Source organism: Juglans microcarpa x Juglans regia, chromosome 1D (genome assembly GCF_004785595.1).
Source record: "Juglans microcarpa x Juglans regia isolate MS1-56 chromosome 1D, Jm3101_v1.0, whole genome shotgun sequence".
NCBI classification, from domain to species: domain Eukaryota; kingdom Viridiplantae; phylum Streptophyta; class Magnoliopsida; order Fagales; family Juglandaceae; genus Juglans; species Juglans microcarpa x Juglans regia.
The window spans coordinates 8230236-8254671 of record NC_054594.1 but is presented as its reverse complement, the minus strand read 5'-3'; the positions used below and the strand labels follow the sequence as shown (position 1 = coordinate 8254671).

Sequence of the window (24436 nt, the reverse complement as noted above, 5' to 3'; positions counted from 1 at the left end):
ACTACCATGTGATCATGTCCTGTCCAACCTTAGTCAAAAGATCCGGCCATTATCCCACATAGTTTTGGGACAACCCAGCAGATCATGGAGGGAGGAAAGGAATCTAGTTTCAGCTTTGCAAATTACAACAAATGCATGCATGTTCTTTCACGAGCAGCGACTGATTCGCTGCTAATTAAAGAGGCTTATTTGCAAGTTATATATGGAAATTAAGCAACTGAAAAGGGAGGCAAACACCATAAATGCATATCAAACTAAAATGTCAGATCAGCTCTACCAAAGTTAGAAAGTAGATATAATGCTTGTGTAATATGGAGGCATTTGAAAAGAAAGTTGAAAGTTCGTCAACTATAGAGATTTTTGAGTTTGTTATAAGGTTGATCCCTTCAATGAAATTTACTTTGGGTTTATGGGTGCAAATTACCCATAAGTTTTCTGCTTTAACACAATCTAAATATGAGAGAAAGTGGTATTAATCTGTGAAAAAGGTGTTTAAGGTCGAACCAGAAGTTGTCAGAGCAAATAAAAGCCTCAAAACTTTGGTATAAAATCTTCTACGGCAGCATCTTAAGCCTCGATTGTCACTGCAGCAGGGTTTTGCCCTTGCAGGTGTTGCTCATGCTTGGTATTGTATCTTTCTTCCGACTCTTCAGGTGCCAATCTCCATAGTTACTTGCAACTTAATTTTCCTGCTATTCTTGAATTTTTTTATTCAAGAATTCTTTCTCCAGTTGAAAAGAGGTTCCAGACCAATGTGCCTAGTATGTACAATGCAACAGCCACCTTGAATACATCATCCCAAGAACCTGCAGAAAGAGTTTGGGAAGAATATATGAAAATGAAGCAGACATTTAAGAAGAAAAACAAATCCTACAAGCAAAAGAAACGGCAAATTGCTACCCTTGCTCCTGCACGCTGTACTTGTGCAATTTCCATCAGGATTTCAACCCTCAGAAGGACTCCTGATGGAAGTGGCACCAGTACACAGCAGGACTCCAAAGTTTTTCTCATGAAGTGGGTGTAAGTTGTACCTCGTTGGAGTATGTAGCCGGTTGCAGCTGTACCAAAGACACCAGCAAGCACTCCAGCCGTGTTCGACAGTCCCAACAATACTCCCTGACATTGAAGTTATCAAGGTATTGAAAGAAAAATTACTTTCTAAGTTTTTATTGTCATTGAAATTCTAAGCTTCAAATAAATTAGTTCCATTGTGAAGAAAAAATGAGTTCCAATTTAAATAGTTAAATTCATATCTTCCTATCAGCTTAACCTTTCGGGAGAAATGGGGATTTAACTTAGTTTTAGAGCCTTGATATTTAGTTCAAAGCCCGACAGTACTCTTTACCCTCCCTTTACTTCCAACTATTCCATATGTTGAACCAACTTGTTAAGGGAATCTTGACCCACACAAAAGGAAGAGTGTAAATTTAAGCTTTTCTGATGATTAGTGATTTAACTAAATGAAAGCAAATAAGTGCTTGATTGAAAGACAAGCAAAGAAATATAATAATGTATTGACAATAGTGTTCTGAGAACAGAAAGGAAGACAAAGGGAGGGATGCTCTTTTCCCCTAAACTATGAGATAAAACGTAAAAGTAATGGGGCTATTCAAAATTTGAAATTTGAAATGTCCCTCCTTTTGGCTCCGACCAATTCATTCTTTACCAGTAACTAAAATGTATTTTTCATCTTTTAATCATTAATAAACATGTTAGTATTTTATCATGGGAGTAATACTTCAGAAGCATAATCGGTATGCAAGTGATATAATTTTTCTGTAGGGCATGTATTGCCATTCCAAAAGATGATAGCTTACAGAATAACGAGGTCCAATGTCTTGGTGATTGGAATAGAGACCAGATTGTGAAAATGCATCAGATCCCTGTCAAGGAAAGAATGTGTCAGTCAGGTAGATTATAAAGATCTCTGACAATGGAAATTTGTATCTGATTTACTACTATGCACTGTTTCCAGACTACCATTGAACAAATTATGTGAGAGCATAATAACAAGAGGTGCATGCCAGGCCTCCTTTCCATGGTGGCATCCTCCAGAGGTCATGAAGTTGCACCTGAATGCCATGTGGGACTTGGTTGTCTAGTTCTTTGAATGGTGTGAGCTAAATTTGCATAAGCATGGACACTTGTTTTTGGATATATTTACATGGTGTCATCTTCAGAGGTCATGAAGTTGCACCCAAATGCCACGTGGGACTTGGTTGTGGTTTTAGCTCAATCCCCCCCCCCCCCCCCACCCCCCCCCCCCAAAAAAAAAGTTGCATTAGCTAAATTTGTATAAGCAAGGAGACTTGTTTTCAGATCTCTATTTGGATAGCTCCAACAATTTTATAAGAAGGGCCATGAAGACTAGCCATGGACGCCAAAGAATGACAGAAGTTCACATGTTTTCATTTAAAAACATATGCATCTTGACGGCCAAATAATCATAACGTTGCTTCATCAAAGCCTTACAATCCATCAAGGAGATATGTGATCTACTCATGCCAGTATATGTCACCACACACTACCTACAACTTATTACTTACCTAAGCCCTTCTACTATAGTGGCTAAAACTAACAAAAATACCTCAAAATGCTGCTTATTTGCCGCATCAAATGTTTGATTAGGACCAATTCACAATTGAAATGTCTGCATACATTCAGTAAACCCTGTTTCTAATATGCATGAAGTACTGACAATATTTTCTAGTTGCACCATCAAAAATAATTGAGGTCAACTTTGAAATCTTCCTTAAAAAGCATGGCTTTCACAGCTTAAAGTTTAATAGATATATTATGAAAAGAAAAAACTATATTAAAAAAAGAAGTGGAGCCCAATGCATTTTGCAAACCCTTGAACAACTGAGAGATGGAAGCAGAGAAAGAGAGAAAAGAAGAAAGGAATAAGAAGTTAAGAACAATAAGAAATAAAAAAGGAAGGGGGGAAAGGAAATGTGAACTACTTCAGAGAGATTTTTTTTTCAACAATTGTTTTGTTCAGGTAAATACCATGTATGTATGTATGTATATAACTACATTCTATGGTAATTCTAAACCACTTCCATCTTTCAAAATCCATCTTTAAACCTTCATGCGATTCAGAATAAAATTAAATCTTCATATGTTCCACTCCCCCTTGATGTACACAAGTTAAGTGAAACATGAAATTGAGTAATGATAGAGACTTTCACAACTTTTTTACAATGTTGTATTAAATGGGGGCATTTTTGTAATAAATGATAATTTTAAACTCTGTTTTACAAAAACATCTTCCATCTAAAACAAAATTGTAAAAAAGTTGTAAAAAATGGTTCTTTACCATTTCCTAGGAAATTTAGCTCTTAGTTGGCCCTTAGAAAGAGTGGAAACAAAGCTATTTGCTTTCTAAATCTACGAACACAACTGTTTTGCTGCCTCTTTCATGAAGCTTTTAAAGTCCCATTGAAGGCTAAATTGGGTGTGTCAAAAGAGATTTGAGAGAATCGATTTATTAATTACATATGAGAAAACGTTTTTTGGTCATACTTCAATTCTTTTTTAAGGTCCTTATTAGTGAATAGATGATGGCAATGATGTAAATTGTTGGCAAATGATGAATTTGAACTTGGTATACTTTATCGAGAATGAATTGCACCCACTAATTGAAAATCCTGGCTCCACCCTGAGCTAGGATAATAATGATTTTAAACTAGCTCAAACCTGACTGCACGCCATGCATAGCACAGCCATCGCAGGTGTCCTAACATGGCTCAGCTGCGTAAGAAAGAAGGCTGGGCCCAAAAACCCAATTGATTGCATGATCTGCAAAAATCAAAAGGTTTGAAGCAGGATTATATTCCAGCAAGTGAAATAAGAGAAGCATTGATTATATCTATACTGCCCAATAAACGTAATAATAATTGATCAAAAGGGTCATCCATTTCATCTTAAAAAGACTGCAACTGGTACATTTGAAACACTATTCCACAGTTACCTGTAAATGCATGCTGGCATATTTGGTATCAAGTACTATATCTAGAAGTTCACCCATCTATCAGTAAAGATCATCTTTCGGAGAACTTGCAGTTTAATTGATATTAGGACTGTGACTAGAAGGTTATGCTGGAATGGTTGCTTAGTAATACCATCTGGACACTAGCCATATGGACAAGACCGTTGAAATAATAATTGTGGTACAACGTACAGGCTACCAAGGCTCAAAAGAAATCACCATAAGTATCGACCATACGATTCTGTGTTTGTGTGTCTGTGTACTGTCAATCTATGAATATTGATATGGTTTTACACTCAATGTTACACGACTAACATTTTCAAATTCAGACAAATATTGAATCTTGCCTTACGAACTGCTGTTATGGAAAGACCTCTGCTCACAAGTGTGTCTGCAATCCATCCTCCTATATTAGCAAAAGCAGCCATAGTCAACCATGGCAAGACACACAATAGCCCAGACTCGGTAAGGTTGAAATTCAAAACCTGCAAAAACAACCAAGATTAGAAAAGACATGAATAATTTGCTTTTTGGTATGGGCATCATACTGTTAACATGGCCCATATATGATGAAATCATAATTCATGGTTATCCATCAACTCATATTTAAAAAATTAACAAGCTATTGAACATCTCTGTTTAATCAAGCCTCAAAGGATACAAGAGCCAAACAGAAGTAAGATTTATTGTAACATCAAGCAGTTTCCAAGAAGAATAAGTCGCCCCAGTCCTTTCTAACTTTGCGATGACAAGTTAGATTCTAAATTTCATTTTTCTCTTTATAAAGAACTGGGGACTATTACTTTTTGACTATGTATGGAAACTTGTGAGCTTGTAAGATTTTGGTAATGCAAATGCAACAATCCAACATCACGGTAAAGGGTAGTTTGAATATCATTTGAAAGTAGCCTTGTTAGTTTAAAATGGCTTGGTATGGCATCAAAAGCAATGCAAGGCAACCATTATTAATCAAAGACTACAGAACTGATTTCAACTTGAAGGAAGTCAGTCTTGAAACAAAACACTAATAGTAGCAGACAGCAATGCTGATGAAATTCGTCACAGGTGAAGAAATCAATTGAACATCTGTTTTCAGATTCCTGCACATCAAACTTTATATATCCATATAGAAGATAGGCTAGTTGTGATATTATAGACAGATATTTACGTAGATCACAGAATTGCAACGATGGTTAAAGTACCTGGTTGTAGTAAGTAGGCATCCATGTCAATAAAATAAATGTTCCCCAATTATGGCAGAAATGGGAGATTATAAGAGCCCACACGGGTGCTTTTGATAAAATCAGTTTCCAAGGAATGACTGAAACAGGTTCCTTCGATACGCTGCCACCCAAGATAAGCCTTTTTTCCTCTACACTAAGTTCTGGGTCGTCTTTGGGTGAGCTATATGCCTGGGAAGAAATTTCAAAAAATAAAATTATCAGAAAGAATGGTAAGAGTTTTGTTATATGGCATGAATTCTGAAATTCAAATAAAAAATACCAATTATGTCACCTGCAACCTAAAACAGGATTTTCTTTATTTTTTTGTGGGGAAGAGGAAGAAGCAAGGGGGTGATGACAATGTTTGTTTTCCATTGGAGAAAAGCTGAAGAAAACAAATCTTACTTTACTTATCCATAATGCAAACCAGATACTTCCAAGAGAGCCAAATGAGTAAAACACTGATGGCCACCCAAAGTTGTGGATAAGAACAGGAGAGACGGCTAACCCTGTGACAGAACCAAGATACATGCCGCTGTATACTAGTGCAAGTGCTCTGCTTCTCTCTGAAACCGGAATCCACTTAGAAAGCATATTATTCATTGCAGGCATAGCAACACCCTGTGAAGAGAGCAATCACTTTTAGGAACATAATTCTTTACCTATACAAATAAAAGAACTAAGGGAAAAAAAACTTTCTCTAGTAGAGAAGCTTATGTACAACATAACTATAAGGAGAACTTCAACCTGCGATGTATTACTGAAAATAGTTAGAAAAACGTACAATATCCTGAGCTGCAAAATCAGTATACCAGATCTAAAGTTGTATAAGGATGTACATGCCCCCTTGTAGATACAAGTTTTTAACTTTTCGTACTTCATCGTTATATGATTAATTTTATTTTTAAGTTTTTAATTTGTCCTTAATTTGCTCTTCTGGCAGTATAACATGCATATGTCTGTCTTTTATACAACAGATCACTTGCAAAGCTGGGATAGACATTTCATAAAGCAGAAAGAAAGTTGCATGATTGACCACAAGATTTAAAATCTAACATGTGTAGCCGAGTCAATGATATCAGAAACAGAGACATGTATGGGAATATACCAACCTCGCCAATTCCCATAAAAGCACGCATGATAAGCAAAAATGGAAGCCCCATTTTTGCTGCAATAGGTGTCAAAATTGTTGCTACAGACCACCAGACCACTCCAAAAGCCAATACTAGCTTCCCACCAATTTTATCTGCCCATATGCCTCCAACAATCTGTATGCCAGAAAAGTACAAAAAAATTATGGTTATGTTCAAAAACTGCAAATAGAATTTCTCACCGAAGTGGTAATACACACACATGTAGTTTGTAGACCAAAAGTTGTACTAGTGCCAAGTCATATAGATTAAATCTCATCCATCAAAACCATAAATTTTAATGTAGAAACTACCCGCATGGTGAAGCACTTATCAGGAGATAGATAAACAGTCGACCACATTACCATATAATGTCAAAGTACTCCAGGTAAACTATGTCAAACCTGTGTAAGTAGGTAGCCCCAGAAAAAGGAGGACTGAATTAATCCGACTGTTGCACTGTTCCAATTAAACTCCTTCGACATTGGAAGTATAGCAATGCTCATGTTAACCTACAGTGAAAACTAAAATTAGCTAGCAATAAAAAGCATTATCTATATGACAAACATGTTGCTACAGCTAGTAGGCAACTTGGAGATATTGCAGTGCTCATGTTCACCAAGACGAGAACGGTTTAGGTTTCCACAATTTATACTTAAAAGGTTTTAGAAATATGCAACATGGGAAAACTGACATGAAGTCCAATATCCATGAGAATACAGATGTGGCATATGACAAAATGTTAACAGAAAGACATAAAAATACTCACACGGTCCATGTTGCACAATAGAAATGCGGTAAAACAAAGCAGTACAATCACCCAACGCTTGGGAAACTGCTCCCACCAAGGAGATACTTTCTGCACATTTCCTTCTGCTAAAACAGCTTCACTTGCATCTGTTATTTCGTTCTCCTCGGACTTGAAATAGGCACAGGTCCCTTTTGATCTCTTAACATGCTCAGAATCTCCACTAAATGTATTCCGCTCTCTTGGTTGAGTGGGACTGCTCCAAGCTGAATCTGAAGAAAGATAGCATCGACACTGTCCACAGATTCTTTGCCTAACTTCGAGGCCACAAATTGTTGGTAAGGGAAATGAACAAGCATGCTTCCCTTCATCATGCAATGTTCCTGACTTTGGAATTTTCCTGTCTGAGGGAGCCTGAGCATGAAGAAATGATCCATACAAGCATCTAGATACAGAAATCTTTTTACGCAGACTGCCCAAGTGTTGGTAGAACATATTCACATGTCCATGTTGGGGTATAGCAAGAGCAACACCTGTACGCCCTCCTCTCTGACGTGAAATTACATGTTCACTTTGACAAAATTTTCCTGCCAACATTGGAGCCTCTAGTACATCATAAAGAAGAGAAATTACATATCATGTAGGATCTGGTAAATTTTTCAATGAACAAACATCTAAGGAAATTATTACACATGAATCTAAACAGGAAATTTCCTCAACTTATCTAATTCAATGAGTTTGCAATATCAAAATATAGAAGGTTGCTAGTTTTGTACAAAGTCAACTAAAAACAAATTTCTAACAATGTCAATGAAAACAATCAAATAAACAAGCATGCTTCAAATGTATTCTTAAGGATGCCAGAGAGTTTTGGCCCTACACTAGAGTTGGATTCCACAGAGCTTCTGGTAAGGAAAGAACCAATAATTTTTCAGAGTAGATCAACTTCAAATCCATTTAATCAATCAAACAGCTAAACATCCTCCCAGCCCCCGTCCCCAAAACAAAGACGTACAAAAAAAAATATATTATTGGGGCAGAGCTACAGTCATGTGAATGGCAGCAATTGCCCCCACTGAAATTACAAAAACATCAGGGTTGACTTGGAATGTTTGAAATAATTATGGGATAGTTCAAATTTTCAAAACTGAAGGAAGATTGATAAATTCAGGAGATTTTATTCAAAGTTGTTATGACAGCAAATAGGTAGGGGATTGATTACGTACAACTTCTAAGCAAAAGATCGCTTACATTCTAAAGTCGAAGGGGTTGGAATTCAAAGGTGGTGTTTAATGTAAACAATAAAATATAACAATTTGTTTTTCTTAAAAAAACTAGGAAGTAAATTTAAAATCAATTACTAAATTAAGTTGCATATTTTGCACATTAAACTATTCACCTCAATGTAAAAATAAAAAATAAAAAAAGATGTGAAATTCATGTTGTCTGGTAGCATCTAATGATATGATTAATTTTTAATGGTTAGTACTGTATCAAAGTTTTTAGTTTAGCATTTCTCTTTGTATGGAAGTTCTAGTAAAATATAATGAACGAAGAAAAATATTAAGGACCTCCAGAGATGAAAAAATCTAAACCATATAATTGAAAGTAATGCAATAAATTCTAAGATTATAGAGTTACAGCAGAATATTAACCGACGTCACTCGAAGAAAATTTCCACACTCTGCCGCTGTGCATATATGCAATTCATCTACTTTTATCAATTAACTTAAAAGAGATGGGATTGCACGCAGTTAGAGAAGGAGCTAAAAAAAGGCCTAACTTGGAAAGCTCTTTAAATTCACAAATAAAATTTGGCAGAGAAAAGTCAGTGGCAAATAAAATTCTACGGAAAAAAAGGCCCGTAGTAGCACGGAAGATCAGCACAAAAATCGTATGGACACTAGTTTTTAGCTCAATTCCACAACGAAGGAATATTGAAACAACCCTACTCTGCTCTCTTCCATTCAGATCAAAATCCAATTCAATGTTCCACAGGCAAAATCAATTCCAAAAAAATTATGAAGGGAAAGAAGGCAGGAAGGATGCGATGGATTCACGCCCTCTAAACACGAATTCCGATAATTTCTCACAAAATGCAGCAGCTAAAGAACCCGCTCAGACCAGTTAAAATTTATACAAGCATACATACTCCAAGCAAAAAAAAAAAAAGGAGAAGAAACGAAAATAAAAATAAATTCAATACTGTTTTATCCAAAAGAAAAAAAGAAAAAGAAAACAGCAGCAAAAGCTCAAAGTACTGGTATCTGAGCCAATAAACGTACCGAAATTCCGGTTCGAAATTAAACCGCCGATGGCCATTTCTTTTAGGAAAAAGCTCTTAATACCATTTCACAGCCAGGAAGCAAGCCTCAAATGTCGGAACACGACGTTCAGCTTCCGCCGCTCACTCTAGTCTCAGAGACAGACCAGAGTGGATAAACCAGAGAGAGAGAGAGATTCATACGAATTTTGTGGAATTTTTTAATATTTTTTTTCAAAAGCGGGAAAAAATCTCGTTTTCATTATATATACGTGGAAAGGAGGGTCGAGAGACTGACACGTGTCACATCATCCTCGCTTTGATAGCTTCCGAATTGTATGAAGATGAAACTATCCAAATTGCCCCTCCGTGTGGGACGCCTCTACCAACGCGTGACTCGTGTTATTAATTGTAAATAGAGGGTGAGGGAATGGGTACTTTCGGGAAAATAAAATGAGGGGAATCCTAGCCGTTGCAATCACGACAGCATAAAAGCTTACAGTTTGATAAATATTTTTCTAGTATTTATTTCCTAACCACGCGTTTAAAATCATTCGTGGAATAATCTCATCTTGACACGTGGCAAGCTCGCATTTGTGATTTTTATATCATAATTCTGTTTTATTCAATAAAAAAGGGTACACATTGGTGCTTGTTTGCTAATAAGCCGCTTTGAAAAGCAAAATTAACAGTGCCCCCTAAACGGATTAAGGTTCTCACAAGTTTGAACATCAACTATTCCAATTTGAGTTACTCTTTTTTTTTTTTTTTTGAGTTGAGTAACTTAAATGTGAGAGAAATATATATCTAAAGATGATTTTACAATACTTATTATTGTTCAAACATTAAAATGAATAAAAAATAATATAAAACCTACTTTATATGGTTATTTCTCTACTATTTAAAGTCTTCAAATTCGGACAATAACTCGAGAGAATATTTTTTCATATTAAACCATGTGATAAGCTTCCTAGAGTCAATTGTCATGGTGGAGATAGAGTTTCACGTCACATATTAATTGTAGTTATAAAAAAAATACATCACGATATGGAAGACTTTTAAGTTTAATGGAGAAGATCCAAATGGATGGATCTATCGTGCACAATAATTTTTTACATACCATCAAACCAATCCCCGACCATAGGATTTGGAATCATCTGGTGGAATTACTAGCTGGGAAGGGTTCACTAAAACTCTCCTCACACGGTTTGGCCCTACTATGTTCGATGATCCTATGGAGGCTATTATTCGGTTGCAGCAAACTACAATTGTGGAGGCCTATAAAACAGAATTTGAGATCCTATCTAACCAACTCAAAGGCTTAGCTGAGCCTTACAAGCTCAATTGCTTCTTGAGCGAGTTATGTGAGGATATTCGTTTTATGGTACGTATGCTTAATCCCTCGAATCTCATCATGGCTTTTGGTATGCTAAGATGCAGGAGAAAAATGTTGCTACATTTTTGCTGAACCAACTGTTTCGGTTTTGCTCATACTCGGCCTATTGTTACTTTGCCTTCAACCTCGGAGAAAAAAGCTATACTTCCAATTCAAAGATTGTCCCCAATATAGATGAATGAGAGAAGGGAACGTGGACTCTGTTATAACTGTGATGAAAAATGGGGGTCGGGTCATAAATGAAAATCTGCTCGCCTCTTTCTTATGGAATGCACTGAGCCCAGCAGAGATAAGGAGTTCTAGCCCAGCACGGAACCTTTCTATTTGGGTGATACATCTAATTCTGGTGCCACAGAAACTAAGAAGGCTAAGCAGCTACCAGGTATCTCAATCATTGCATTATCTGGGTCTCCTAACTCTAAAACCATGCGCATTTTGGGTAAGGTCTGCAGTTGTCTAATGGTGATTCTCTTAGATACCGATAGTACTCACTGCTTCATGGATCCATCTATTAAGCAATGACCTCACCTACAATCAAGACCAACAGAGTGACATCAGGTTAAGGTGGCCAACAGAGACACATTATTAAGTGATGGGAGGTGCTCTAATATTCCATTTATTATGTAGGGTAATACTTATCACATTGATTTTTACATCTTAACATTGGTTGGTTGTGATATTGTATTAGGTATCCAATGGCTTAGTACATTAGGCCTTATCTTATGGAATTTTGACAAATTACGAATGGAATTTATTATGTTTGGGCTTGAGACTGTTTTGTAGGGACAAATTATTTATTGGGCAATCAAAAGCTCTTAAAAATCAATTACTACATTTGGTTCACAACAACCCTCAAGCTGGGCACTTAGGTTTGCATAAAACTTTACATCAAGCTAGAGCAAATTTTTATTGGAAGGGTATGAAAAATGATGTAAAAAATCTTATTAAAGAGTGTAAAGTTTTTCAAAAGAATAAAGTTTATACTCTCCACCCAGCAGGTTTACTTTAGCTATTGCCTATTCCTGAAAATGTATGGTCTGATATCTCCCTAGATTTCATTGAAGGATTGCTCCTTTCCCATGGGTTCAGTGTGATTTTTGTGATTGTGGATCGTTTTAGTAAATATGCCCATTTCATTTTGGTGTTCGCCCTTATACAGCTCTTAAAATAGCTCAATTATTTATTGCCAATATTTTTAAATTGCATGGGATGCCTAATTCGATTGTAAGTGACAGGGACCCTACTTTTACAAGTCAATTTTGGAGGGAATTATTCAAGTTACAAGGAATTAAGCTTAAATTTAGCTCAGCCTACCACCCACAAACAGATGGCTAAACTGAGGTAGTAAACAAATGTGTGGAATATTACTTAAGGTATTTTTCAGGAGACAAATCAAGGGAGTGGTCTTAGTGATTGCCTATGGCAGAATGGTGGTATAATACAAATAAGCACGCCTCAACAAAACTCACACCATTTGAAGTGGTTTACAGGTACTCACCACCGCCCTTGTTGGCTCATACTTCGGGTACATCATCTGTGCAGTCCATGGAAGAAGCCCTCAGATCTCGGGATTTAATATTGCAACGGTTACGGGAAAATATGCACATCACACTGGAGAGGATGAAGAGAGTTGCGGATCTTAAGAGAACTGAAAGAAGTTTTGAAGTAGGAGATATGGTTTACCTGTGCCTTCAACTATATAAGCAACAATCGGTTGTTCAATGCCAAAATTTGAAACTTTTAGCCAAATTTTTCGAACCCTTCAAGGTTTTGGAGCGGATTGGTAGTGTGGCTTATCGATTGAATATTCCTCCTAATTCTCTAGTGCATACTGCATTCCATGTGTCGTGTTTGAAGAAGAAGTTAGGGCATAAAAATGTGCTAAGTCGTACCCTTTCTCCATGCAAGGACGATGGAGCCTTCAAAACAAAACCTGAAGAGATTTTACAACGCAAAATGCGCAAGAAAGGACGCAAGGTAGTGAGCTAGTTGCTGGTCAAATGGAAGGGGCTAGGGGTTGATGAAGTTTCGTGGGTGGAGCACTAGAAGCTGTCGAAAGACTTTCCAGACCTTGAGGGCAAGGTCTTTTAATGGGGGAGGGATTGTTATGGGCATGTGGGCCTTTTGGTTGGTTATTGGGGCTTATCTGATGTAAGTAGGGGTGTGCAAAATTTTAAAAATTTCGACTCCGTCCGACTTCCGCTCCGACTCCGACTCCGACTAAATCAGAGTCATCGAAATTCGGAGTCGAAATTCGGAGTAGCTCCGAATATCTATTCGGAGTCGGAGTCGGAGCTCCAAGAAGCTCCGATTCCGACTCCGAAATTTTTTTTACTGTACACTTGAGCTCGAGTGAGGTATCGAGCGCAAGTCGAGCACACGTTATATTGAACATTGGCTCGAGCGACATGTCGAGCGGAAGTCGAGCGAACCTCTCTGTAAGAGTTCTGCTCGAGCGACATGTCGAGCGGAAGTCGAGCAAACCTCTTCCAGAGAGGTTCGCTCGAGCGACATGTCGAGCGGAAGTCGAGCGAACCTCTCTGAAAGAGTTCTGCTCGAGCGCACGTCGAGCTCCGATCTTATGTCGGAGCTCCGACCTCCGATCGGAGTCGGACTCCGACTCCAATTCGGAGTCGGAGTCGGAGTCGGAGTCGGAGCTCCAATTTGGCTCCGACTCTTGTCGGAGTCGGAGCCCAGCCCTAGATCTAAGGCCTTGTGTGGGCTTAGTCTATTTATTTTATGTTTGAATTTGTCTAAGTAAGAGTGTTATGAGTCCGAGTCTTTAGGGATATTGTTAGTGGTTTGAGTCTGTTGGGATAAGTGGAATAAACTATGAAAAAGTGTTGTGAGTAGTGGGTTGTTAGTTGCCTAAATTCAATGAGTATTTTCAGGTGTTGTTAGTTGTAATGTTTATTTATATTCTCATGATTAATGAAAATGAATCAGATTATTTTTCAGAATTTATGTGTTGGAGGACTTAGCCCCCTCGAAGTGGTTGATTATCTAGCTCTCTTTATCAAGCACTTTACAAGAATGTTATGATCATGAGGGTTGAAGGTTTAACCAAATTAGTATCCAACTAAGACTTTTGGATTAATGGTTGGGTTTTTAACAATTCTCTTTCCATTGGTTTTTTGGGGCATTTCCTATTCAGTCAGAAACACTAGCATCAATTGGTAAAAGGGTCATTGGAATTTTCTCTCGACAAATTGAGTATAAATTGTAGGACACCAAGGTTTCATTTGTGTTTTCTCACATATTCTAAGAAGTTAATCAGATGGAGTGCAATTTGTGTATTGTTTACTTCCAGTTTATCGGTACTGCATAGATCTTGTATGTGCAGTGTGTATAAAATCATAGAATTGTGTTGAACTTTTGGCTTGGAAAAATGAATATACCTATGCCACTTTTGTCTATTTATTTTTGCTTAATTTAGCGTATAACTCATCGTGTGCTATCTGGTTCTGGAAGAAAGTGATGAAGGATAAGAATTTTCTGGTAATACATGGTTGAATTGGAGCATGAGATTGAAGTAGATGGATTCCAAGAAATTTTTTAGTCCATTTCAGAGAAAATTTCGCTATCTTGAAGGAAGATGGATACGGGGTCATTATTGTAATTAAAATAAATAGTAAAATGAAAGAAATGCCCAAGAGTACATGGTAGTCCCTGAATGGGACTGTACCTAAACATATAGTTTTTAATATAATTTTGTTTTGAGATTTGAAAAAATTAAATTATTTTTTTATTTTCGTTTAAAAGTTTAGGAATTTTAACTCAAAAAAAGCTAAAATTTGGATTTGGACTTGGCAATGGCTCGAATGCTCTAAGAGTATTGGCAATGGCCTAGCCAATGCAAGTCTAAATTTTAGCTATATGTGAGAAAAAGCCTTCACATTGGACTAGCCAAAAGTCCAAAGTTCAACACTTGAGCTACAGTAATTCTTTGGTGTTTTCTAAACTTGGCGAGTTACTGTTCACACTGGAAATGTATATTTTATTGTTTCATCTACCTCCCATTCTATCTTTCTCTCATTCTTTTCTCTTTCTTCATCCCGAAGTTGCCCATTTCCCTCTTCTTTCCTTTCTTCATCCCGAAAGCTCCCACATTGCAGGCTCTTCAACTCGAAAATCCTCTTCTCTTCATCAATCGTCCACGTTGCCGTTGTTTTCCTGCCCAAACGATAATCTCTCTTCCTCACTCCTCTCCCCCTCTTCTCTGTGTAGGCTTTCCTCTCCCTCTTCTCTTTCTATTTTCTCACATTCACATAGACCTCGTGATGATGATGAGAAGTCACGCCTCAAGCCGATGAAGCTTTGTTGAAATCTCTATGTCATTTTCGTTTTTTTTTTTCCGTAGTTTTAAGTTTTTCCTATAAAACCAAAGCAGGAGTGACGGTCCTAGTTCGGTGAGATTTTTTTCCCTTTTTGTTTTCATTTTCTCATTCCCTCTGTTTCTCCTTCAGATTCAAAGTCTTCTTTGCCTCTCTCTAGCTTGTGGTATTATCATGGTAACCCTTGCAACATTTTCAGTTCACCCAAAAGAAACCCACTACTTTTGTCCTTTCTAATCTCTATTATTGTGTAAATATCATTTCATTCCCCAAATATCATTTTAAACCTTCCTACATTTCAACTTCCGTGGAGGATTTTGTTAAACAATCTTGGAACTCACAATTTAGGTCTCTCCTTTCTTTTGCTTTTATGTTATTTCACTTGTTCTTGGTTGAGATGTACAAAGTTACAGTTTGTTGTTGCCTTATTTTAATGATGGTCTTATGGCTGAAGTTGGATCCTCATGCTTCGGAGTTGTGGAGATTTATGGATAATCTCATGAGTTCATTTTACCCTTTACGTTGATTCAGTTAGTGGCTGAAGCAGAAGTTTGGTTAGTTGTTCATCTTCTAATTGACTCTTGAAAAGCAAATCTTATGTAAGCTGTGGTTGGTTTGTTTGAAAATACAGATGAAAAACAAGTTAAAATTGATTGTCAAATATTGAATTTTCAATTTTGTCCTAAGGTTTGCTTTCACCTTCAATAGGGCTTTTATATGAAAGGCTTTTAATGTTTGAATAAAAAATATATGTATATTGAATTTTCAAGTTTTTGGACCACAGAGAAAAATCCTTTTCTTGCGAATACCAAGCTCGTTGTTTTGCTTGCCCTTTAGATTATTCATATGCAGTTTATAAGTTGTTTCAGTTTCCATGATTTAGCTGCCATTTTCATAAGCAAGGAGAAGATGGTGGACGATATGAAGAAATAGCTTGGGTTTCTGCATAACTCTATTTGGTATTTTAGGTAAAAGTAATGCTATACTCCATACTCTTATCCTATTTTCATCTCACTATGTAAGATGTGGCATATTTGTCATCATTAGATGATAAAAAATATCTAATGAAAGATCATCAAATGGTGATAAATGTGTCATATCTTACATAATAGGATGAGAGTACGATGGTAGTGTAGTGTATAGAATTTTCCTTTAGATAATAATATATCTTTTGAAGCTGCTGAAATACTATCTCAGCAAATATGTTTTGACTGCATTTTTTGTGATATGAAATAATGTCTTATATGTTAGCATTTGTTCTACTACTACTTCTTCCTATAATTTTTTTCCCTTTTGAGGTTAGTTTGCTAATTATTCTTCACAGCTCTGGTGCACGACTGTTTGAAAAATATTGAGAAAAGCAGGAGTGAAAAATGCAGCTAGAACTTTGTCCTTTTCCAATGAAATGTGTCATCATGTGGATCATTATGAAAGAGAGGCTGCAATACCTACGAATGGGGTTGTTAATCCATGTTTCAATGTTGTAACTGTTTAGATATCCTTCTTGATGCCTTGTCTGGATCAGTCTGTGATGTACTTTACAATATCTCAGTATAATGCTCCTACAATAGGTGGTTATCAATGGATATAAAGTGTAATTGCAAAACATTAAAAAAAAAGTTTGACAAATATTATTAAAATATATAATATTATATTATTATTTTGACTTTAAAATAGCTAGTCCAATATGGACTCATCTAGTTAAAAGTTGATATTCTAACCAAACTTTAGACTTGACAATGGCTAATTGCCAATGCTCTAATTATATGATACATGGCAAAGCATGCATAAAATAAAATAAAAACGTGAGTAGAAGTAAATATAACCGGCAACACAAATTTTTATTACAGAAAGAGAGTATTCGTTTTGTTGTTGATACGTTAACATGGGAGGGAACATTTGTGAATGATTTTTCTATTACACATTTTTCATTTAATAATTCTAATATTTTGTTTATAACTTTTCTTTAGCATATTTTCTTTATTTTTTAATTTTTTTAATTTCTTTATATATTTCTTTTAATGAGTTGGCCGATCGATAAGGTATTTAATTTATGTCATATTATATCATATTCTAAATGGTTAACAACACCTGATATTTGACGCCATTTTGTAACATTCAGTACAATATTGTTGGCAGACTTAACAAAAGTTAGATGGAAGGATTTCATTATTAAAATTTGAAAACTAAGTATATTTGCACAACATTAAGGCTTGTTTCCACGCACTCAAAATTCTCAAAAATTCTCAAAACTTCTCATAATTTCATTTTCAAATACCACTCAAACACAAGACAATTTTTAATTTCAAATTTTTAATTTTTTCATCTAATCATTATCCGTACATTAAAAAAGAAGAAGAAGAAGAAGAAGAAGAAGAAGAAGAAGAAGAAGAAGAATTTTTACAAATCTCAAAATAAAATACAAACAAATTTTATTCAACTTTCTAACTTTAAAAAATTTAAAATAAAAATTATATTCAACTAAATTTTTAATTTTAGAATATTTTTATTCAACTTTTTCTATCTCATTTTAAAAAATTTAATAAAATATCTTCTTTCAAATTATTTAACTATTATTCATAAAATTACGAGATTCTCCAAATCACGCCTAAGAGAACTTAGAGAAGGTTATGAGCCAGGATTGAACCGGAGGACTTGTGAGAAATTACAAAGGCATTGCAGTTCCATTGTACATTTGCTCAATATGGGCTTTTAAAAGATGAGCTCATTTTTCTTTTTATGGGAAATATACTTCATTCATTCATGAAAGTGAAATTATAGCTGAGACTGATACTTATTGGGAAAAACCCAGATTACAAGCCAACTACTCACAGTTGGGACTCCACCAGTACACAAATTCTTTTGTGACTAGTATAATCTTAACTTCTAGAACTCTCTATAGATAAACTGTCTGAGAGACCGCACTCTGCCTAAAGCAGATATTTCAAACCCTACCCTCCAGATGAGGAGAGGACTTTAACTCTATGGACAAAATGTCCAATTGACAGGAAATCAAAAAAGCTAACATAGTGACTGTGGTGGCACGTGAGGGACATGCACCACCTTGGAAGTACAACAAACAGTCGAGTCTGAAGAAACCGATGGCCCTGGTTCTAGAAATGGCGCACATGGTGGCAGTAGAGCTCCCCTTGCAATGGAGCGTGGATGTCATGCGCGCACTTTGGACCGCGCGTGTGGCTCACACGCCACTCCGTTTGATGAGATTCTTCGTTTGTTTGAAAGATCGGCGCCTTGAAAAACTTGCGGTGGGGTGCATGGTAGTTGCCGGGCTCCGAAAGACTACATATTGGTATTTCGCCCTACTTTAATAGAAAAACACACAAAACCAAAAAAAAATAAAAGAAAAAACTAAAGAGAAGAAGGACGAGGGCGAGGGAGAGAGGAGCCGAAGCTCCAACCCCCTCCTTTGGTCTGAGTTTTTTGAGGGCAGGGGCTGCTCTAGAAAAAAAAAAAGAAGAGAGCTAGAGGTGTGCTAAGGTTTTTTTTAAGAGATGAGCTCATGATTGTTGTTTAGATGGCTGTATATTCAAAAAACTGATGTTGCTCTTGATTTCCATGAGCCAATGGTCATAATTCATAAACATAGTGATCACCTCGCTTTCATGGTTTATGCCGCGTGCAAATCTCGTCTAAATTTCTTTAAAAAAAATAAGATTTATCTCAAAAATCTAGCCTTTTACGTTAGATTCTATTTATTTATTTATTGAGTCTTGAATGGGGCTTGCAACTTGTTGTCAGCATTACTGTAACATAAATGTATAAGACAACTACATTTCTTTTCATTAGCAATGAGGGCATAACTTAATGTCTTGATCCAATGATCAATCAAATTGTGCAAGTTCATCAGTTTGGGAAAATAAAAGGGAAAAGAGGGGAAAAAAAGACAAAGAAAAGAAAAAGAAAAAAAAATGGAACATTTCTACGAACACGAGCCAATATTGAATAGACCCGGCCACATGGTACTGCAGTACAGCTATGAAAGCCTTCTCAACAACTTTGACCATAAATACCCAACAAAACAGACCGCTCTGAATTCTGTCGAACACCTATGGGCAATCAGTATCATGCATCACTAAAATCAGTACCAACATCTTTAACTCACTTCTTGCCATTGTACATGGATTCCACCTTCCCATCGTTCCCTCCCAGCAACAGATACTTATCCTTCCTGGTCAACCCAGTGCGCTCGAACCCAAGGACATCCCCCAGCACCTTCTGCACGTAGTTCGCCACCTCGATCGATGACTTCCCGCCGGCCTTGCATGTCATCTCCTCCGGCAACCGATCCAGGAACGTCACCTCGTAGGTGGGTCTCGGGTTCATGAAGAAGAAATAGGGGTCCCAGAATTTCACCCCGCGCACCGTCGTGCCGTAGAACATGCTCTGCTTACAGTCAACCGCCACGGGAACGATCCTGTCGCTCATTTCCGCGAACAGAGCACTGAACCGAAGCAAGTAAGGCTCCCGACATGTCGTCCCTCGGGGCAGACCACGAGATCACCCTTCTGGAGAAGGGACGAGATGCGGGCAGCGTCGGCCGCACGATCGCGGGTCAAAGCGACGGCAGGGATCGGAGACAGGAACCTCGAGAGACGGCTTACGCTGTATGTGACGCAAGAGACTTTGCGGCCTAGGGCGATGGCAATTACGATGGGGTCGAGTGCGGAGCGGTGGTTGCAGACGTAGAGGTTACCGGGGGACCCAGGGGAGGGGGCCGGAGGCGGGTTTCCGCGGATAACGAGCTTGATGCCTAGCATGGCGTAGGTGTAGGGCACGATGCGCTCAGGGAGTGGGAGATTGAAGTAGACGCGGATGATGGAGAGGACGAAGCCGAAAGGGAGCCAGAGGTAGGTGAGGAGGGCGTTGAGGGGTGTGGGGCGCTGGACTAGACGGCCGTCGTGGAAGATGATTCGGCTCTTGAGGCGATCGAGTGGGACCGGAGTTGCTGACTTGCTACGGTGAACCATGTAGCCCTCCTGTTTAGACAAGTAGTAAAGACTAACGTAATTAGCGGCATGCAGCGACCACACAATAATAACTTCGGATCTGAAAAGTGGACCACAGAGTGACACTAGTACATGATGTGTGTACATCATGTACATGCATGGAGTTTGCATTAAATCACGAGCATGCATGAAATCAATTCGTGATCAATAATCGAAGCCGCACAGTGATTTACGCTGTGGGTCCTAACCGGCCAATTACCCATGCATCTCATCCAAACCCTAATCAAGACTCATGAAATGGGTAGACAAATTAGAGGTTAATATTTTCCCATCCACGAATACTATTCTTTTTACTACATTTATGATCTCTAATTACACTAGATGCGATACATTTTTTAGAGTAATTTCTTCTATTAACAACTTAAATAATTAATTATTTAAGATATATTATATAAAAGAATTCTATACATCAGTCACTATTTACTTACACACCTCACATTTTTTTTCTTTTTTTCATAAGATATGAGGTGTATTTCATATGACATAGAGTGTAGAGTAGTAAATAATAACTGATGAGAAGAATTTTTCATACTATATATATCGAGTTTACTTAGAATAATAGTACAGAAGATAAAGAACATCTTTACTATTCTCCATTGGATGGTGATTAAGTATAATATTATTACATATATAAGAATACATATAAATGCTCCCTCGTGACGTAAAAAATTAGGATAAGCATCTCATTTAATTATTTATTTAAATAGATATAACATATGAATCCTATAATATTTAATGCTTGATGGTTTGTTTTTCTCCCAGTTTTTCAAAGCTTGACGGTTTGTTTTCAAGCGTTTTAATGTTGGTGACTGATGGGGGGGTAAATTAAGTCACTATGTGGACCACCTAAAGTCTATATATGCAGGAAGGCAGTTGAGGATGGTAAAGACTGTGGGTCCCATCCCATGGAGGGGGTTTAACCATCAAAACGAAATACAAACATTAATGGACTTATTTATAAGAAAAATAGATTTTTGTGATGAATTTATTGTGATTAAAAGATTATTCATAATCAATTTTAGTTATAAATAGTCATTTTGTTAGAATTAACTAGTCGCAAATAAGCAGTTTTTTTATAATGAATTTGTTTTTTCTTAATTACAAGTTAACGATCAAATATCGCAACAAAATCCCATTATTTATACCAGCAAAAACACGCAAGAACTAAACAAAAATATATGACCATAAAAATCACATGAATCCGATTACTCAGTTTATATACATCAACATCAGTCAGGAATCAAATTGGACACGAAACTTGTTTTTATTTTTTTTAATCTTGAACTTGATCAGCAATTTATCATGAAATCATCAATCATACAAGATTTTCAAGAAGACTCTTAATATTTATGTAATGTACACGTGTAAAATCTCTAACCAAGTATATAAGTTAGATCTTTTATGTATATAGTAAACAACTTTTACTTTTTTTGTAACTCAAGAACTTCAATATACAAAATATTTTCTCTCTGTTTTTTTTCTCTTTCGTAAACCTAAAATTTCAAATTCAATATTCTGTTATGGTATCAGTAGAGCAAATTTTGTACCATCTTAATTATATATCGATAACCAGGTTTTAGATTTCGAACGCTTTCGATAATCAATATATATTTTCATATATCGTGAATGATATATATATATATATATATGTATATATGCATGATTTTGATCAACGCAAATGATGATAGACAAACCTTGCAAATGGACATGAAATCATGGTCGGATTGGCGGTCTCCGATCCCAAGATCAGGAGCTTCCTCGCCGAACTCTTTCAAGATGGCTAACCTCTTCCATTTTCCGACCAACACTCCGGGCTTCTTCACGAACCCAGTCGCCTTCTTCGTCTTAGGGTTCACCTCGATTTCTGTTCCAAGAACCTTGTCCCCACCAAGAAAGTCCTTTACAAACGGCTCAACCATCACCGTCGGATTTGCCGTCACCACCACCTTCCTCTTGCACTTGTCAAACACCTCGAAGCTCTCCGATCTCACATCTGCCGCATAAAATCTGAACCAGAAAAAAAATACACATACAGATAGCTTAGATTTGCATATTCAAAATCAAATCATATCACTGAAATGTACTGTTATTTCCAGCTAAATCAGGTTGTTTGTCGTTACATGTACGTAGTACGTACCTGGGAAGAACGGCACGCGAGACGAGCTCGATGTCACGGATCTTGAGGCCGGAGAAGGAGATGAAGATGAGGATTTGGATGCCAATGGCTTCGGAGATGAAGAGGTAGGCAACGATAACAAGAGGGAGAGAGAGGAGGAGAATGAAGCCGCGGAGGAGGCTTCCGGCTTCGATTGCGACGAGCATGAAGTAAGGAAGGGAACTGCTGGACATAAGCAGAGTGCCATCCAGATCAGCGGCGATTGAACCGTAGGAAGAACCGCTGCATGTGGTTATGGAGGGGAATTTCAGGCTAGGTTTCGTCGGAGACATGGTTTCAGAGGATCTCTCTACTTTCTTTTAGAGTGAGGCAGGGACTCAACGCACTGGGAATACACGGACGGGGGAGGGAACGCGTTGGGTTTTAAATGAGGAGGTTGGAGGGTGGAGTTACGGAATTGGGTCTGGTTTTTTATTTTGCCGTATTGCTCATTATAAATGCAATAACCTGGCTAGTCCAGTTCCGGTTGACAATCTCTTTGAGAAGAATTGTGTCTCACGACAAAGATGTACAAGATGATAAATGCTTTTCTTTCGAGTTAGAATTTTACATTTTTAGCCTCAATTTGGATTTAAAAATACTCTTAATCTATATCGTCTCATTATTATAATTTTTACAAATTTTTATATAAAATATAATAAATAATTCAACTTTTTCAAATTCTAAAAAAATAATAATATTCTAAAAAAATTTTATTCAATTTTTAACTTGGCACCGTTTGGATTTACAACCCACCTTAACTCATCTCATCTTATCATTACAACTTTTTCAAATTTCCACACAAAATATAATAAATAATTCAACTTTTATTCTACTATTCACAAACCCTCTCAATTCATCTTTAAATCCAAACCACTCTTAGTCTTAACTCATTTCATTTCATCTCAACTCACTATTCAAACATAACCTTAATCAGAAGTGTTATGTCAACACAAAAAATGTAATAAAAATTAAATTTATAAATTGACCTCATGTTGAGTTTTGCTACTCATCATCCCACATATCACATTTATTCTTATTTTTTATTTTTAATTTTATTATTCATAAACTAATTGATTTCTTTTACTTTTCATTCATACATCATACATTTGATAAGAGAAAAAAAAATTATATATGTGTGCGGTGCGAAGATAATGAATATAATTTTTCTTTTTCTTATAGTTATGTTATAATACATTATAATTAACTTTTACTTAAATAATTAATTTATAAAGTTAATAGTTAAAATATATCGCAAGTACCATTAGTAATAATTAAAGATTAGCACTGATATAATAATATGCCCTTTATTACTTAAAATTAGCCTTGCACCTATGATAATTGAGTAGTGATTCGACTTGGACTTCATTGAATTTCACCTAATTCTTTTATTGGATAAGTAAATATTTATTTAAATTTGGCAATATAAAATCTTAGGGCATTGTAGAGTTTTAAAATCTAGAGGAAGAGAGACAAACAATTTATAACGTGATCATACAATATTTTTTTACTATTCATAATTATCTATTTAAAATATTTTCTACAATTAAAAGAGAGATAAGTGCAACATGTAGATGTCGCGTTACATAAATCTTAATAATAAATCATATTCTTTACACACACAGATATATATATATATATATATATGGAAAATGAATATCAACAAAGAATTTGTATTGTAGATGACAATTAATCTGAGAAAATTATAATTCGAAAAATTTAGGGGAGGTTAATCCAAAGAGAAAACAGCAGCTAAGAGTACATGCCAAAAATAAGAACATCATTAAGAGTAATTAATTACACCTAACTTTCTATTGTGCAAGATGGATTAGACATATATATATATATAATCATTTTTTATATTAATTACCATGTCTCAGCAACACAAAACGAGGGTTTCGCTCGTTATAGGACTTGACCAAACATCTCACGACACGAGCTGACGACAGCCATGCAGCACCTGTATGAAAGTCAGTACCATCCCGTTAAGGACAGGTCTTGTTGTTCATATGTCAAGGGCTGGTAAGGTTTTGCGCGTTGTATCGAATTAAACCACATGCTCCACCGCTTGTGCAGGCCCCCGTCAATTCCTTTGAGTTTCGGTCTTGCGACCATACTCCCCAGGCGGAGTGTTTCACGCGTTAGCTGGGCCCCTAATCCGCGTAGACC

At 36.6% G+C, this 24436-nt stretch overlaps 2 protein-coding genes and 1 long non-coding RNA gene across 4 annotated transcripts; all 3 read right to left on the bottom strand.

Annotated features, from left to right (window-relative positions):
- Positions 1 to 365: 365 nt before the first annotated feature.
- LOC121251631 (ascorbate transporter, chloroplastic-like) lies at positions 366 to 9601 on the bottom strand. Of its 2 annotated transcripts, none has more exons than XM_041150922.1 (11): positions 9378 to 9601; positions 7114 to 7697; positions 6749 to 6856; positions 6327 to 6482; positions 5620 to 5835; positions 5194 to 5403; positions 4339 to 4476; positions 3700 to 3801; positions 1818 to 1883; positions 1032 to 1116; positions 366 to 806 (listed from the first exon to the last, which is right to left on the bottom strand). In XM_041150922.1, exons 1-11 carry the CDS (start codon positions 9412 to 9414, stop codon positions 709 to 711), a joined length of 1800 nt encoding a protein of 599 aa, XP_041006856.1. In that variant the 5' UTR covers positions 9415 to 9601; the 3' UTR covers positions 366 to 708. The 2 variants fall into 2 exon arrangements, with proteins under 2 accessions (XP_041006856.1, XP_041006864.1); XM_041150930.1 differs by having other exon boundaries at positions 7114 to 7679.
- Positions 9602 to 9861: 260 nt separating this feature from the next.
- On the bottom strand, positions 9862 to 16848 carry LOC121268630. Its single transcript, XR_005941193.1, has 3 exons — positions 16712 to 16848; positions 15308 to 15314; positions 9862 to 9873 (listed from the first exon to the last, which is right to left on the bottom strand). It is a non-coding gene; the product is annotated as an uncharacterized LOC121268630 (long non-coding RNA).
- A 2017-nt stretch (positions 16849 to 18865) lies between these two features.
- LOC121267633 (probable glycerol-3-phosphate acyltransferase 8) lies at positions 18866 to 22687 on the bottom strand. Its single transcript, XM_041171591.1, is given in 4 exon segments — positions 18866 to 19587; positions 19590 to 20082; positions 21807 to 22119; positions 22250 to 22687. Coding segments are annotated over 4 exon segments (1500 nt in total). The 5' UTR covers positions 22561 to 22687; the 3' UTR covers positions 18866 to 19204.
- Between the last annotated feature and the right edge of the window lie 1749 nt (positions 22688 to 24436).

Excerpts from the sequence above, each read along its gene's own strand:
- LOC121251631 (XM_041150922.1), bottom strand. The coding sequence starts at position 9,414 with ATGGCCATCGGCGGTTTAATTTCGAACCGGAATTTCG. Across the intron at positions 6,857-7,113 it reads TATTGTGCAACATGGACCGT|GTTAACATGAGCATTGCTAT; the intron begins GTGAGTATTTTT and ends TTTTCACTGTAG. Across the intron at positions 5,836-6,326 it reads CTTTTATGGGAATTGGCGAG|GGTGTTGCTATGCCTGCAAT; the intron begins GTTGGTATATTC and ends CTCTCTTCACAG.